We start from the raw sequence: 15,231 nt of genomic DNA, 5'->3' as shown, positions 1-15,231 counted from the left end.
TTCTTTTTTTCCAGGAGTTTTAGGCAATTGACAACCAGTTGCAAGTTGACCTGAAGGCGATCAGCTTTGAAGGCAGAGATGAACATGATTTCACCAGGAGGCACTGCAGGCAGCTCGCAAATCACCTTGCTGAGCCAGTTTTGCAGAGAAAGAGTTATCAATGTCATGGGGGCATTAGTTTTTCCACATTTACTTTATGCATTCAATAGGCCCCTGTAAGGAATTTCTGGCTGTTTGGCAGTGGCCTAAATGTACTTGCTTCTCTGTGGCCCAATTCCCCAGATACGATTCTTGCAATTCAAGTAAGGGTTAGTTAGGTTTCCTTCAGTTTATTCCAATCTATGTTCTGACTGCAACTTTTCAGAGTTCTTCAGGAAGTTTCTGACAAAAATGAAAGCCTTTGGCAAGTGTCTGAGGAAGTAGACAACAGATCAAGATTCCCCTCCCCAAAGGATATATTAGTCACTTATGGAGAAATTCCAAGACCTCATTGAAAATAAAATATTAATGAATATGAAAGGGGGATCCCCCATTGGAATCAGGAGAGAGCACATAACATGAAAATCATATGGAGGGGTGCCTGGGTGGCTCAGTCAGTTAAGTGTCCGACTTCAGGTCATGATCTCACGGTTTGTGGGTTTGTCAAGCCCAGCGTCAGACTCCGTGCTGACACCTCAGAGCCTGGAGCCTGCTTCAGATTCTGTGTCTCCCTCTGTCTCTGCCCTGTCCCTGCTCGTGCTGTCTGTCTCTCTCTCAAAAATAAATAAACATTAAAAAAATTAAAAAGAAATAAAAAAGCATGTAGAAATAAGGACACAGAATTGTTCAGAGAAATAGATAAAACAGAACCTTGAAAACTGCACATTTCTACATTTGGACATCTAGAAAACTTTTGAAAAATAATCTAATATCAGGCACCAACACATTTCTAGGGAAAGCTAAATCTGCTAAGTATTTCTATAATTTCAACATATACTTGAGATGAATTGTTGTTTCTGCCATTGGCATCCAAAGATAAAGTTCTTTCCCAAAATGGCACCCTTGCATGCTGAGCCATACAAGCAAAAAGACAGGACAGTATGAAAACCATCTATTTTTCTTGTGATGACACACGCGGTCTCCTCAACTGCCAGCACTTCTCTCTGGTTTGATCCCTTAATGTCAAAAAAGAGTTGGGATAGTTGTCTAAACTTCCCCTGCCATACTATAGGTCTAGAAAAATCAACAATGAGGAACTAAGCAACACAGACAGAGCTGGTTTGAAACTCCTGCCTGCTTAGGGAGAAGAATAACTAGCTTAGCAGGGTTTTGTGGTCACTTGTTTTCCTTCCAAAGAGTAGCTCAAACTCTCCCATCACACAAATTCAATCTACACCCATCAAATAAATTCAATGGGAATCCAAGGAAAGAGAAGAGGTAAGACAAAACAGACTGAAGTATAACTTTTCAGTTCCCAAATGTCTCAACTACTTTAAAATTTTTCCTTTCATGGGGCAGGAAAGAAATTTTTTTAATGAAAAAAAAAAAATCCTTTCACTTCATCACTTCTTAAAACCCCATGGAAATTAAACAAACAAACTTGGTGAAAGAAAATGAAGGACTTTCAGATGAGAGAGACTGAAAACAGGTAATAAATAGGCAAAACTGGAGTAGAAATGAGGAATTGAGAGCAAAAATATTAGCAAGGAGAGTCTCCCAGTTTGAGATATCTTTTTGAAATTTCATTCAAGAATTATTTTTTGAGCCAGCTACAGTGAATAAGACCCTGGGTTTACTTACTATAAATAACTTACATAGAGAATGATACAGATTCCAGACAATAACACAGATTTCTGGAGAAATGAGGTAACTTTTGGTTATTTTAGTGTCTTAAATCCAAAAACTATGTTAGTTTACTTATCACTAACATTCCTGTAAAACTGTCTCTATGGAGCTTCCTACCGTCAATATGTACAACCAGAGAAATGAAGATTGCTTGGAGTTCTAGAAGAGGATACAGCAGAGATATGACCCACTCTTTTGGGACTGCAGCATCAAACCAGGAAATCACCTGTGTCTCACCGATCAGAACATGCTGTGTTTTTTTAAAAACCAGACTCGCCTTTGTACTATGTAATCATGTTAATGGCTGGTAGCCAAAAAATTCTTTTTGCTTGCATCTACCTGTGTCTGCTCTTTCAATTTTGTCTGAAACACTGGCTCTCTGAGAATGTGTCTTGATCTGGGAGAAAATGGCTATCCTTGAATACACCTGGATGATCCAAGGGTCTCTATCTTGGCCTATTTTTTAAAATACTGATTTGAATTTATTGATATGGAAAAAAATGGCAAAGACAGCAGTACGTGTATCATTTTCATGTAAAAAAGAGTATAGGCTTATTTATTTGTTTTTCTTGGCAGTTTTAATGCCAATTTAGTGAGCTAAGCAATGAACTAGAAACCAGAATGCCAGTTAGTGCTAAAACGGAGTCACTGAGTGACCACAGGACTTCCTTCTTGGCCAAATTGAGAGAGAAGACAACTGTCATGAATAATACTAATATCCTCGAAGCACAGCCCTCTGCTGATTTAGATGGCTACAGATGAGTAGCTTCAGTGTTTCACCCGCTGGTGCAAGGTATGTGTGTGCAGTGGTGGGGCGGGATTCAATGATTTTGATAATCCTTTGTGACTTTCCAGGTCAGAAAATACCAAAACTGAGGTCTACTGATTCCCTAGAAAGAATCTTAGAAGAGACCATATACTCTATTTGTATTTTAACTTACTCATCTTAATATTTCTAAGATAACATTCTCATAAAAAATCCAAATAAGTCCCTTTTGTATCTTTTGATTACCACCCAGTGCCACTTTTCTCTCCCAAGATAACCAATGTTAACTAGTTGTTACATATCCTTCCATTCCTTTTCTGTATAAATACATAAAGATGACTTTATATATGTTATGTTTCACATTAAATGCAGGATATCACATTGTACATATTTGCTTACATTTTCACTTACAATGTTTATAGAGAGCTCTTTTATCTACATTTTACTACCACCCTTTCATCTAATTTAAGCTCCTCATTTTCCAGAAGTGGAAACCTAAGCCTAAAGTAGTAAAATGACTTTCTCCTAAGGTCAGATAGCTACAGAGTAGGGACCAGAGCCCAGCCAGTACTTTTAAAATCAAACAGAAATCATTCGTTATTTGGTGAAAAGAGTTTGCAGAAACTGAAAGGGGGAAAATCCACTCAGAATCCAGTCTCTCCAATAGTTAAACTTATTTTTTCCCTCTGGTTTGTTTTTGTATACAGAACTACTTTTTTACACAGTTGTAATCAGAGTACAAATTCGACTGGCTTTCACTTTTTGTTAATCAGATGTTTATGTTACTATGAAGATGGCTAGTTAATTGGCAATGAATGGTGACTTAATATTTAATCGAGTAGTCAAAACCTCTTCCTACTAAATCAAGCTCCTTCCCACTGTATGAACCAACCCCCTTCCTCTCATCCCGCAAATTCTCACCACTGTTTCATCTTCCCCTAAATCCTAGGTCCGGTCCATTCTCATGCCCCTGAAAGCCATTTCTCAACTCAAAGAGCTCCCATCTCTACCCTGGGTCTCCAGGGAGATCACCTTACTACTCTCCTGGGCAGGGGTCTCCTCGGAGTTCCCCGAGGTTCCCAAGAAGAGGCTTCACGAGTTAGGCCTGGGAGATCCAGGACGTGAGGGTCGCTATTGGCCACGCCCCAGGCTCTGTTTGGGAACCCCCAGAATTTACAGGAGTACAGAGACTGCAGGGGTCATGGTGGGGTCAGGGTGAGAGGGCCGGCCCAGCCTTCTTCACGTGACCCTATTTCCCCAGGGGAGGAGTTCGTTTTTCCCACCAGAGGGGGCGCTGGGGGCGAGGGGTGAGGGGCGACAGGGGCCGGCTCCCTCCCTTCCCGGGTACTCCTGGGCGTTGCTCCTGGGCTCGGGCCCTGACGCCATCTGCCTGCGACGGGGGCGGAACGCACTTGACGCCATCTCCGGGCGCCCGGCTGGGGGGGGGGCGCTGGGTGTGGGGCGGCTCCGGGGCCGGGGATGGCGGCGGCCGCGGTCGCGGTGGCTCCGGGACGAGCGGGAGGAGCCCGAGGAGCGCCGTGAGATGGGCCGGTGAGTGTCGCCGGCAGTGCGGGCCGCTGGGCCTGCCTCACTGAGGCCACGCAGGCCTGGGCTCTAAGCTCTGGAGGAAGTGGCCTCCTGGAACCCATTGCCCCGCCGGACCGGGGCCCAAGAACCGCGAACCCGGGGAGCGAAAGAGGCCGCGCCTAGAGTCCCGCGCGCTTTTCTCCGGCCTGGCCCAGAAGGCGGCCTCAGGCCCTGGAGCCCCCGCGGCTGTGTCCCCGAGGGCCGGGGTGTCCCAGTCTTTGGTGCGGGAAGGGGCCCCCGAACAAGGAAGCATCGTCTGCAGGGCCTTGCCTCTGCCCCTCTGTTTGAAGGGTCGACCCCCCACCCCTAAACGTTGAATTTCTAATTTCGGGCCCTACCCTTGTGGAAGCAAGGATTGCAGGATCACGAGAAGCCATAACACGTAGTCTCTTCCAAGCTCCACTCTTTTCTGGCGGGCGCACCTCACCGAATTTTGGGCTCAATCTCTTGATTCTGGACTGTGGCAACGTTAGCAGCTCTCCAGGACGGACCCCCATCCCCGTTAGCTCGGTCAGGGTCACAAGCCGCGTCTACACCCTGAGAAGTCCTCTTTGAGCCCCTCCTGAAGCCGAGGTTTCGGATTCCGAAATGTGTTTTCCGTTGTGGGAACCTGGTGCACAGGCTTGACTCTTTGTTGTCATTCCCTCACCTTTTGCCTCTTTTAATTCTTTTATTAGGCTGTGTTTGGCTAACCCAGAGGCAGGTTTTCCTTAAGGTTTTAGTTGCAGGAAGCAAAGATCGTTCAGGGATTGGAGATGTGACCCCAATTTCTGTTGCCAGTGAGGGAGAAAGCTAATTGCTTTTCAGCTGGAACTGAAGCTGCCAAAGAAGGGACGCAGGACTTGTGCCCACCGTGTAATTTGTATTTATGAAACTGAGAATTTTTCTTTCCCCCAGGTTTTCCTATCTCATCACCTTTTCCTGTACATACACACCTTGCCACTCGATTAAAGAGATAAATGTTGCCTTCAGTTTGATTAGAGGCTTGCAGTTCTGTAGGACTTGGACAGGACAGTGGGTAGTTTCTCCGAGTACTGGTCAATATTACTTTAGCTGTTTTGAGAGATTAAGGTTCCTTTCTTGAGTGCTTGATGTTAATGGCATGTGTAGATTAAGATATTGATAGTTTAATGTGGGTTTTGTTTCCCCATTGTTAGCTACATGCGGACCAAGGCTGTGTTTTCATTTTCTGTCATACCTGATTCAGCACTTGGTACGAAGCTGTCATTCAGAACATTTTACCCACACACACACAAAGGATCCTTTTTTTTTTTTTACCCTGAAAATCCGTTAATAAGGCTTCCCCTTGAGTGACTCCCCCTTGACCTCTTTTTCTGCCCCAGAAACATAAATAATTGTTCTTTTTCTCTAGTGCCACTTTTGTCATTTAAATAACCTCCACATCTGTTTTCATCATCCCTGAATAAAGGTGAAATCAATACAGTTGATTTTTCCAGCTTCCCATTGGTCACATGGGAATAAATGTTGAGTCTTCCATTTTTGGTTGTGCATTTACCTGAAATTGGGATTGGAAGTAAATTTAACCTTTGGGAATGGATACAGGTAGAGAATGAAGAATATGACATTAAGGAAAACAACGAAGCTTGAAAATTTTTCTTCAGGGATGTCTTTCTACAAGTTAGAGCTTAAGACATAGTCTTTTCTCTATTCAAATGCCTACACACTCTGGATAAATGTACTGTTACCTCAGGAGCAGAGGATGAGGCAGGGACTCATGGACTTTAATGTTTTTGTGGCTTTAGAATTACCTTTCTGGATGACTCAGGGGAAAGTGAGAGTCTAGGCTCCTGCTTACTTTATCCCTATTTCTTTTTCTAGGCTCCCAAGGCAGTGGGGAGGACACTGCTTCTTACTACAGCTGCTCAGAGGCACCACTGGAAGCTCAGGTAATAACAGGAGCTTTGGACACCTTCTTGCAGAAAAAGCATCTGGGATTCAAGAGTGGAAAAACAGAACACAGTGTGATACGCAGATCTAAAGAACTGGAGCCTTGATTGGAAGAAATAGGTGACAAAGTTTGTATGCATTGAAATGTTCAGAACAAAAGGATACTTTATGACAATGGACAAAAGCACGTATGAAAGGTGACAGAAAGGGGAGAGAGAACTTTCTTATGAATCATATAGGCCTATGATAGTAATAAGCAGTTTGAAGGAATGGAGCCAGAATTTTAGGAAGTTGTTCCTAGAGCAGACCTACAATGGAAAAGGAGCCATTGGCAAAAGAAAATACACAGGACAATAGAAAGAGAATGAATGAAGAAAGTACATTGAAGATGGCCAATGAGAAGAAAAGAAGTCTTTCCAGACTAGGGGTAAAAAGTCTATTTGAGGTCAGAAGAGTTTTGTTGCTCTTTAGGGAGGAGGAGAAACAGATAAATTATGGAACACACTAGTACAATCATTCTCCCCAAAGGGCCCAAATTTGAATGTAGTATTTCATGGGGCAATGAAGATACTATTTTTCATTGGCACCTGGGTCTTTGAGATAGTGGTGATATGAGGCAAAGGAGGATGAGAGTATAACCAGGTCTGGGGTGGGGGTGGGGGGATGGGAAAAGGTGAGATCATAACCCAAATTAGGCTGGGGAAAGGAAGCAAGGATGAGGTCATATGTTCAGGAAAGAAGATAGCACAGTAGTCTTTGGTGACAAAAGGAGAAGCTTAGGAAAAAGAACCAGCAGCAAAGACCATGTGGTCAAATCTTCTCTTAGGGAAGAAGGCTGGGAAGAGTCAAGGTCCCTGTCAAGGCACAACTAATCAGGAAGATGGCGGTCTCTCTGGGGTTGTAGAGCCCACAGGTTATTTACGTATCATTGAGTGTTTATTCTTGTAGCTGTCTGTGGTTTCCCTATTTCTTTCATATCCTGGGCTGGATGGATAGGGGAGTGGCATCCTTGTTTGCCTCTTTCTCATACATTATTCCCCTGGCAGCACCCTTTGTAACACCTTCCTCCATAGGCATGGTTTCTGCTACTTCCTTTGACTTGGTTCACCCCTAGGTTACTTTTCTTTGCTTCTGATTTGTTCCCTAGCAGATGTGGGCGCCCCAGCCAGCAGCAGAGAGGGGTGCAGGGGAGCCACAGAGAAGCCCCTTCTGATGCCCCAAGGAGCAAGCCGACCCCTTCCAGGCTCAAGGAACACCACAAAGCAATATGAAACCTGTTCATGAGAGGAGTCAGGAATGCCTTCCACCAAAGAAACGAGACCTCCCCGTGACCAGCGAGGATATGGGGAGAACTACCAGCTGCTCAACTAACCACACACCCTCCAGTGATGCCTCTGAATGGTCCCGAGGGGTTGTGGTGGCCGGGCAGAGCCAGGCAGGAGCCAGAGTCAGCCTGGGGGGTGATGGAGCTGAGGCCATCACTGGTCTGACAGTGGACCAGTATGGTATGCTGTATAAGGTGGCTGTGCCACCTGCTACCTTCTCCCCAACTGGCCTCCCATCTGTGGTGAACATGAGCCCCTTGCCCCCCACATTTAATGTAGCGTCTTCACTGATTCAACATCCAGGAATCCACTATCCCCCAATCCACTATGCTCAACTCCCGTCCACCTCTCTGCAGTTTATCGGGTCTCCTTATAGCCTTCCCTATGCTGTGCCACCTAATTTCCTACCAAGTCCCCTCCTTTCTCCTTCTGCCAACCTCGCCACCTCTCACCTTCCTCACTTTGTGCCATATGCCTCACTCCTGGCAGAAGGAGCCACTCCTCCCCCCCAGGCTTCCTCCCCAGCCCACTCATTCAACAAAGTCCCTTCTGCCACCTCCCCACCTGGGCAGTTGCCACATCACTCGAGTACTCAGCCGCTGGACCTTGCTCCAGGCCGGATGCCCATTTATTATCAGATGTCCAGGCTACCTGCTGGGTACACTTTGCATGAAACCCCTCCAGCAGGTGCCAGCCCAGTTCTTACCCCTCAGGAGGGCCAGTCTGCTCTGGAAGCAGCCGCTGCCAATGGACAGAGACAGCGAGAACGAAACTTAGTAAGACGGGAAAGCGAAGCCCTCGACTCCCCCAACAGCAAGAGTGAAGGCCAGGGACTGGTGCCAGTGGTAGAATGTGTGGTGGATGGACAGTTGTTTTCAGGTTCTCAGACTGCACGGGTGGAGGTGGCAGTGCCAGCACACCGAGGGACCCCAGACACCGACCTTGAGGTCCAGCGGGTGGTTGGCGCTTTAGCTTCTCAGGACTATCGTGTGGTGACAGCTCAGAGGAAGGATGAGCCCAGCCCTCTCAACCTGTCCCATCATACACCCGACCATCAGGGTGAGGGGCGAGGGTCAGCCAGGAACCCAGCAGAGATGGCCGAGAAAAATCAGGCCCGAGGGTTCTACCCTCAATCCCATCAGGAACCGGTGAAACACAGACCTTTACCCAAAGCAATGGTTGTAGCCAATGGCAACCTGGTGCCCACTGGAACTGACCCAGGTCTGCTACCCATGGGCTCGGAGATCCTGGTGGCATCAAGTTTGGACATGCAGGCCAGAGCCACCTTCCCAGATAAGGAGCCAACGCCACCCCCCATTACCTCCTCCCACGTGCCCTCCCATTTCATGAAAGGCGCCATCATCCAGCTGGCTACAGGGGAGCTGAAGCGGGTGGAGGACCTCCAGACCCAGGACTTTGTGCGCAGTGCCGAAGTGAGCGGGGGGCTGAAGATTGACTCTAGCACGGTCGTGGACATTCAGGAGAGCCAGTGGCCTGGATTTGTCATGCTGCATTTCGTGGTTGGTGAGCAGCAGAGCAAAGTGAGCATCGAGGTGCCCCCTGAGCACCCCTTCTTTGTATATGGCCAGGGCTGGTCCTCCTGCAGCCCCGGGAGGACTGCACAGCTCTTCTCTTTGCCCTGCCATCGGCTGCAGGTGGGAGATGTCTGCATCTCTATCAGTTTACAGAGCTTGAACAGTAACTCAGTTTCTCAGGCTAGCTGTGCTCCCCCAGGCCAGCTGGGTCCCCCCCGAGAAAGGCCTGAGAGGACAGTCTTGGGACCCAGAGAGCAATGTGACAGTGAGGGGAAGAGCCAGCCGCCAGGCGAGGGCTCCCAAATGGTAGAGCCCTCGCAGCCGGAGCCTGGTGCTCAGGCCTGCTGGCCAGCCCCAAGCTTCCAAAGATACAGCATGCAAGGGGAGGAGGCACGGGCTGCGCTGCTCCGTCCCTCTTTCATTTCACAGGAGGTAAAGCTGTCCATCGAAGGGCGTTCCAATGCAGGAAAATGAACCTCTCTCCCAGACCAGGACTGGGGCTTCACCCCAGAGCTGGGCCTCACCGTGAGCAGGCAGAGGATTTGCACATGCCGAGCAGGGAATGGCTCTCTTGGCAGTGAGATTGGGGGGAAAGAGGAGGCATGAAGGCAGCCTCCCAAGGCAGGGTCTGTTGCTCATTACCCCATGGCAGCCTTTCAGGACAGCCCCAGAGGGTGCTGCGATGGAGAGCAGCAGGCTTGAGCCAAGGAAGGATGGGGGTGCACACAAGATAAGAAACATTCCAAATATCAGGGCCTCCCTGTTCTTTCCTCCCCATCCCTAGCTCCTGCAAGGGGAAAGTTGGGCTTTGGGGGCAGGTGGCAGAGGGAGGGAGCAAAGAAAGAGCCAAAAATGATGATCCACAGCTTATAGTAGCAGTTCAACTGTCTGAAGTTTTTTTCCTTTCTTTTTTGTGGTGGGAGGGCAGGAAGCCCCATGATTGGGATTAAGAGGGTTCCCACCCAGAACTCTTCTTTTGAGAGCTGTGCACTTTAAAGGGTGATTTTGTTACAGATGTCTGTGGGTTTGTGGGGGAGGAGCACTCATCTACAGGACTCTGCTTGATTCTGTGCTTCAGCCCTTTCCCATCTCCCCACCATTCCTCCCACAAGGCTTCTAGCACCAGGAGAGAGAGAAACCCCTCCAGGGTTCAGAGTGAAGTACTGCTTTGGCAGGGACCCAGTCAGGGGACTTGAGGAGAAAGACCTGATGGCCAGTTGACCGGGTTCTAGGCAGGGCTTCTGGAAAGGTAGCTGATGTAACAAAGCTCCTCCTACCCAGCATGCCAGACCTACTTCGAAATTGTACTGAATTTCTAGTTGGTAATGGTGACTTTTGAAAGAACCAGTGGACCTTTTTACCCAGTCCCCTACTCTCCTCTGTCTATGTTGTGCCTAAGTGCCTGCGCTGTCCCCACCCTTCTGCTGCCCTAACCTCTGCATGGTGTCTTGACCTGGGCCTGATTTGTAGCTGCACTGCCTTTCCCCTTCTGCACAATTGTTTTTGTCTCCTCTGACCAAGACCTCTTGTTTTTGGTGTGTAGGGGTCTCATTGATTTCCTTTTTAGTTATATTTCCTATTTTTAAAAACTCATAAAGAATCATGTCCCCTCCTCTTCTGCAGCTGAACAGCTTGGTAGAGAAACAAGAAGGGAACTGTGCCCTGGGTCAGGGCAAATACACCTGGCTGGGCAGTGCCCATCCTGGCGTTTTTACATAGCCCCTCCCATCTTATTCCACTTCCTGTCAGCAATCAGGCTTCTCCGAGCCATCCCCTCCCACAGCCAGCTCTGAGGTTCTGGGATAAGGGTCTTGATAAGTTTCCAGTACCTGAAGTCTTCTAGATTTCATTTCGTGGTGGAGAATTCCTCTGCAAAGAGCATTCTTAATCTTAGTTGCATTTGTCCCCTTGTGTCTTAAGCCCATGTTTTCTTCACAACTTTTAGCATCAGCTTGGACTGTGGGTTTCCACTGGGTATTGAGAATTAGGCTCCCCCACCAGCTTTCAGGTGGGTGGGTGGGTTTTTTGTTTGTTTTTCAGGGGTCTTCAGACTCTTGAAGCAACTCAGGGTATTGTCCACCCAGCTCTCTGGTGAGGCTTCTCCCATAATATGATCCTGGCATTTTCTTTAGAAATGTACTTGGACTGGCCGAGGCCTTGCCTGCCATCAGGAGTCCCAAACCTCTGAGGTCTGATCTCTGCTCTGTCAAGGACTTCAGGCAAGTCTTGTGACCTCTCGCTCTTTCACTTCCTCCCCAGCTGCCAAATGGGGATTAATAATCTTACCTACCTCCTGGGGGGAGGGGGAGTTCTGAGAATGGAGTCATTCTTAGTGTTCTGGTGCTAAAGGTTGTTCTCCGGGGGGAACTAAGTGACTGAGACTGGCTTGTTTGCTCCAAGCCCTACATGCCACTGTTTCATTCCTAGAGAGCAATTACCTGGTCAGTCAGGTTTTAGGGGCCCATCCAAAGGAAGCTGCTGACCTGACTGTGAGTACTTAAGTCTCCAGGTCACCTCAGAACCAAACACCAACTGTGTGTGGTAAACACTCAACCTTGTATGCATGTGGGATCATCGCCTTTCCCTTCTCTGTCCCCCATTTTCTCTGAATGCTGCTTTCTCTGGCTTGTTTCCTACAGAGGAGGCCTGTGGGAATAAGTCTTGAGGAATCCTCTCGGATGACAGCCCCAGGAGAAGGCCTCATCTCTGACTGTTCCGTGGTCAACTCATTCCTAGGGATTATTGTTTGCACGGGTTTCTCAGAAACATCCTTCCTCATAGGAAGGCTCACCAACTGAATACAGTGGCATTCACACAGTAGACACTCAAGAAGTGTTCCCCGAGGACACCAATTGAGCTTCCTCTTGTGGGAGCAAACCTATGTCCAACCAGATACAGTAGTTTAAATCAAGTAACGCTCCACTTCCCAGCCTGGTAATTTCCACTGAATCCTGGAAAGAGAAAATCTTGTGCACAAGTTGGGCCCTGACCTTTCTGCTGCTGTTCTCTTCTGTCTCTTGCTGGTGAAGGAATATCAGCAGCTCTTCTAGTACCATGCCATGTGTATGTAATTTATTAATACTCGGTTTTGCAAAGCTGCGGAGGTGTGTTTTGTCAAGTATGGGCTCCCAGGAGCAGAGGCTCTGTGCTCTAAATCTTGGTCAGAGCTGTGGCATTCTGCTTGCCTTTTCCTTCTGGTTCAGTCTTTTCTTCCAGGCATGAGAAATAAAAGGAGCCTGTGGTGTATCTGTTCTTCCTTAAAGGAATTTCATACGTCTGTAAGAGACCTAAGAGCAGTTTGGGGATAGTGAGCATTTTAGTGGAAGCTGTCAGCTTTTTGGGAAATGGGCAGTTGAAGCAGACCAGAGCCACTCCCTTGTCAGTAGTAGGAGATTCCCACAGTTAAGGAGTAGAAAGGAGGCCTGCTAACTCTGGCACTGAACAGGAGTGGCTTTGTACCGATTTGGGAGTAGAGTGACTAGGTAAAGGATGAGTAATATGCCCAAGTCTTGGATCATCATTCCTATCAAGATTAGTGTACGTGGGGAGGGGTGGGGGGCATGGAGGGTGGTGGTGTGGGGGAAGGGAATTCAGAGCTGAATGCTTGTACCCAAGGGGAGGGCCCCTAGCAGATCTGGACTGACCCTTCTACATTTTTGGTCCCAGTCAGTTGTAACACCAAGGGCTTTGGTCTGTGCTGCTTTGCCACTGCTGCTGTCTGCTCACTGTCCTGCCTGCTACCCTTTATAGCTCCCTGTCCTTCCATGTCTGAGCATAGAGGGGAAATCCAGGCATCCTGTCCACTCTTACCTGTGCAAGTGTTACTTTATAGCAAAGTCCTATTGAATAGGGATAGTATGAAATGCTGCTGGTGGGCTGGTGAATCCAAAGGGATATGGCTTCAGTGCTTGCTGGGAGCCCTTTGGCTCCAAAATCTGTCTTGAGGGAGAAGCAAGCAGGTCTTATTAGTGGGTGTTTTCTATGTATTAATCGCTTTCCTTTGTGGTATCTTGTATCCTGTTTTTAAAATAAATGATGAGGAACCAGGTTAGGGCCTGTGTCAGCATCCTAGGGAGGTTCATCTGGCTCCAGTTAAGTGGATTCTGGGACTGGAGAGCATTTAAACTTTGACTGACATAGCCCCTCTGTGGGTTTAGTTTTATTTTTACTAGTGGACATCATAGGAGATAAACAGGGTGGTGATATGATTTAGACCTGCAACAAGCAGGCACATTGGAGAGGTGAATGATCACACTGGAGATGAAGGGTGGATGTGGGTTGACTGGGAAAGGGCCTGGGTCCATTGGAGTAAAGATACCTGATTAACTGAACTGGCCATGGAGATTAGGTCACAGTCTTAAGAGCAAAGGGTAGAGGTCAAGTTTTAGGGAGACTTCCTGGCCTCTTAGGGCTAAGTTTAATAAACCACACCGAAGTTACAATACTTTCCAGATGAGAAAAAGTGTACACTACAGTTGAAGAGCTGGACCGTGTAAGGTGGATGTTGACCAGGAACCTATTAGCCCTTTGCTGGGAAGCCTTCACCATCCAGCTTCCCAGGGCTAGGGAAGGCCTCCCACATTATGCAATAATAAAATAAGCATCTGGGTCTTTGCAGCTATCAGTTGCTCTTTCAACTCTAGGGTCCATCTTTGGGCCAGAAACCTGGTCTGGGCCTGGGATGACACCAGCCCTCGATGCTAGAGTTGACTGCACTCTCTCCTTACCTGCAGACTATGCACAGTGCCTGGGGTGGAAGGAGGAGAGCTGGTGCGGTTTGCCCTGCTGAGCCTCCCCAGCAGGAACAGTAGTAATAAATGCACTTTTCACACTAAGGTTTCTTTATTAGTTCTCCTGTTAAGCCTAGATCCTCCCCTGGTAGATTGCAAACTCAGTCTGTGTGATCCCAAAGCCATTCTACTGCAGATGCCCAGCAGTGAAGATGGCCTCAAATTGGGTTCCTGTCTGCAGTGTGTATGGCAGAAGCCCATGTGCCTTTACCTATTGTCAAACTTGCAAGCATTTATTTCTGTCTTTATGACTGTCACGGGGACTGAGGTTCTTCAGAGAGAGGGAGCTGGTGACACAGTGGTTTTACACCCACTCCCTAGACAGGGAGTTTGCACGTGGTTGTGAGCTGTGAGTGGTTAGTGCATTGCTAGTATTGCTGAAGGCAGGGTGCATCCCTCATTTGCTTGATACACTCAAGAGAATATAGATTGTGTTGGGAAGAGACTGACTGTACTCGTGGCAAACTTGAAGTATTAAAATAAGGCTGTCCCCTACAACCTTCCTAGTCACACACAGGATCCCTGTAGCCAAAACAGTATATGTTCCAGCTGCAGAGAGCAGACTGCTCTCAGCTTGCACAGCACCTTAGGGGAGGGAAGAATATATGGATAGGGAATGGGGTGGAGATAGGAAAGCAGGAATGTTGTCATCCAGGTGGCTTTAGGGTCCTGAGGAGTAAAGAAGGATGGCACTGGGGAGGTCTGGATGGATCTGATTTGTGTAGGAGTTCCCTGTAGATAAATTACTGATCCCCCAACTACTATCCCCAGTATGTAATGGCTGAATTAATATGTAATCAACTGCATTGTATCTAAAGCCTTAGAACTAGTCAGGTGCTCCCCCCACCCAGTACCATTTCTTACCCTCTAATCCTACCTGATCTTTAACAAAGCATTAATAATTCTAAGGATAATCTCTATTTTGTTGTGCTTTTTTGTAACTGTTTTAAATAAATCAATTTGTACTGTATATTTGTACTTTTGTGAGATCCTTTTTGCTGTTTTACCATTTTAAGTCTCTGTACTTGGCTACACACAGATTGTATTTTTATTGTTAATGCTCTTCTTATGGATACCTGCATTTAACTTGTGGACTATGTAAACACAATATATATCAATATCTATATATCTATATATCTATCTATATAAACTACTAGCTTTTCCTTCTGGTGTTTGCGCCTTCTTCTTATCCCAGCCGTAGATGGTGGCTGCTGGGTGGGGGATAGCTTGTGGGAGAGCTTGTAATATACCAAATTGTTCCCATCTTTATGTGGTGGACTCTGGGCAGATTGTGCAAGCTAGTCCTGAAGCATGGCTGCACGTTCTTTTGGTATGTATTTCAATGATCCAGAAGTCTACCTATACACTTAGATGTTAGCATGATCAATCACAAGGACTTGTAGATATCCTCACTGCTGGCCTTTTCTCCAATTCTTTCCTTTCCTCGGGAATATTGCCAGAAATTGCTGGAATACATCAGCAGCAATCATAACTAC

The 15,231-nt window shown here is 47.2% G+C and overlaps 1 protein-coding gene and 1 long non-coding RNA gene across 4 annotated transcripts in view; both read left to right on the top strand.

The window, feature by feature from the left end:
* The window catches only part of LOC132690190 (uncharacterized), a 28,339-nt gene extending 26,181 nt beyond the window's left edge, over window positions 1–2,158 (top strand). Inside the window, exon 3 of the long non-coding RNA XR_009615300.2 lies at window positions 15–2,158. This is a non-coding gene — a long non-coding RNA (uncharacterized LOC132690190). The remainder of the gene's footprint in view (window positions 1–14) is intronic.
* A 1,849-nt stretch (window positions 2,159–4,007) lies between these two features.
* ATXN1L (ataxin 1 like) lies at window positions 4,008–14,898 on the top strand. 3 transcript variants are annotated; one of them, XR_013552524.1, is made up of 4 exons: window positions 4,008–4,141; window positions 6,017–6,084; window positions 7,236–11,164; window positions 11,585–14,898. XR_013552524.1 is itself a non-coding variant. In XM_060650250.2 (3 exons), exon 3 carries the CDS (start codon window positions 7,353–7,355, stop codon window positions 9,417–9,419), a length of 2,067 nt encoding a protein of 688 aa, XP_060506233.2. In that variant the 5' UTR covers window positions 4,008–4,141; window positions 6,017–6,084; window positions 7,236–7,352; the 3' UTR covers window positions 9,420–14,898. The 3 variants fall into 3 exon arrangements, 2 of the variants coding, with proteins under 2 accessions (XP_060506233.2, XP_060506234.2); XM_060650250.2 differs by having other exon boundaries at window positions 7,236–14,898; XM_060650251.2 differs by having other exon boundaries at window positions 7,233–14,898.
* The last annotated feature ends 333 nt before the right edge of the window (window positions 14,899–15,231 follow it).

The sequence above is a fragment of the Panthera onca genome, chromosome E2 (assembly GCF_046562875.1).
Source record: "Panthera onca isolate mPanOnc1 chromosome E2, mPanOnc1 haplotype 2, whole genome shotgun sequence".
In the NCBI taxonomy this organism is placed as follows: domain Eukaryota; kingdom Metazoa; phylum Chordata; class Mammalia; order Carnivora; family Felidae; genus Panthera; species Panthera onca.
This window is presented reverse-complemented; position numbering and strand designations above follow the sequence as displayed.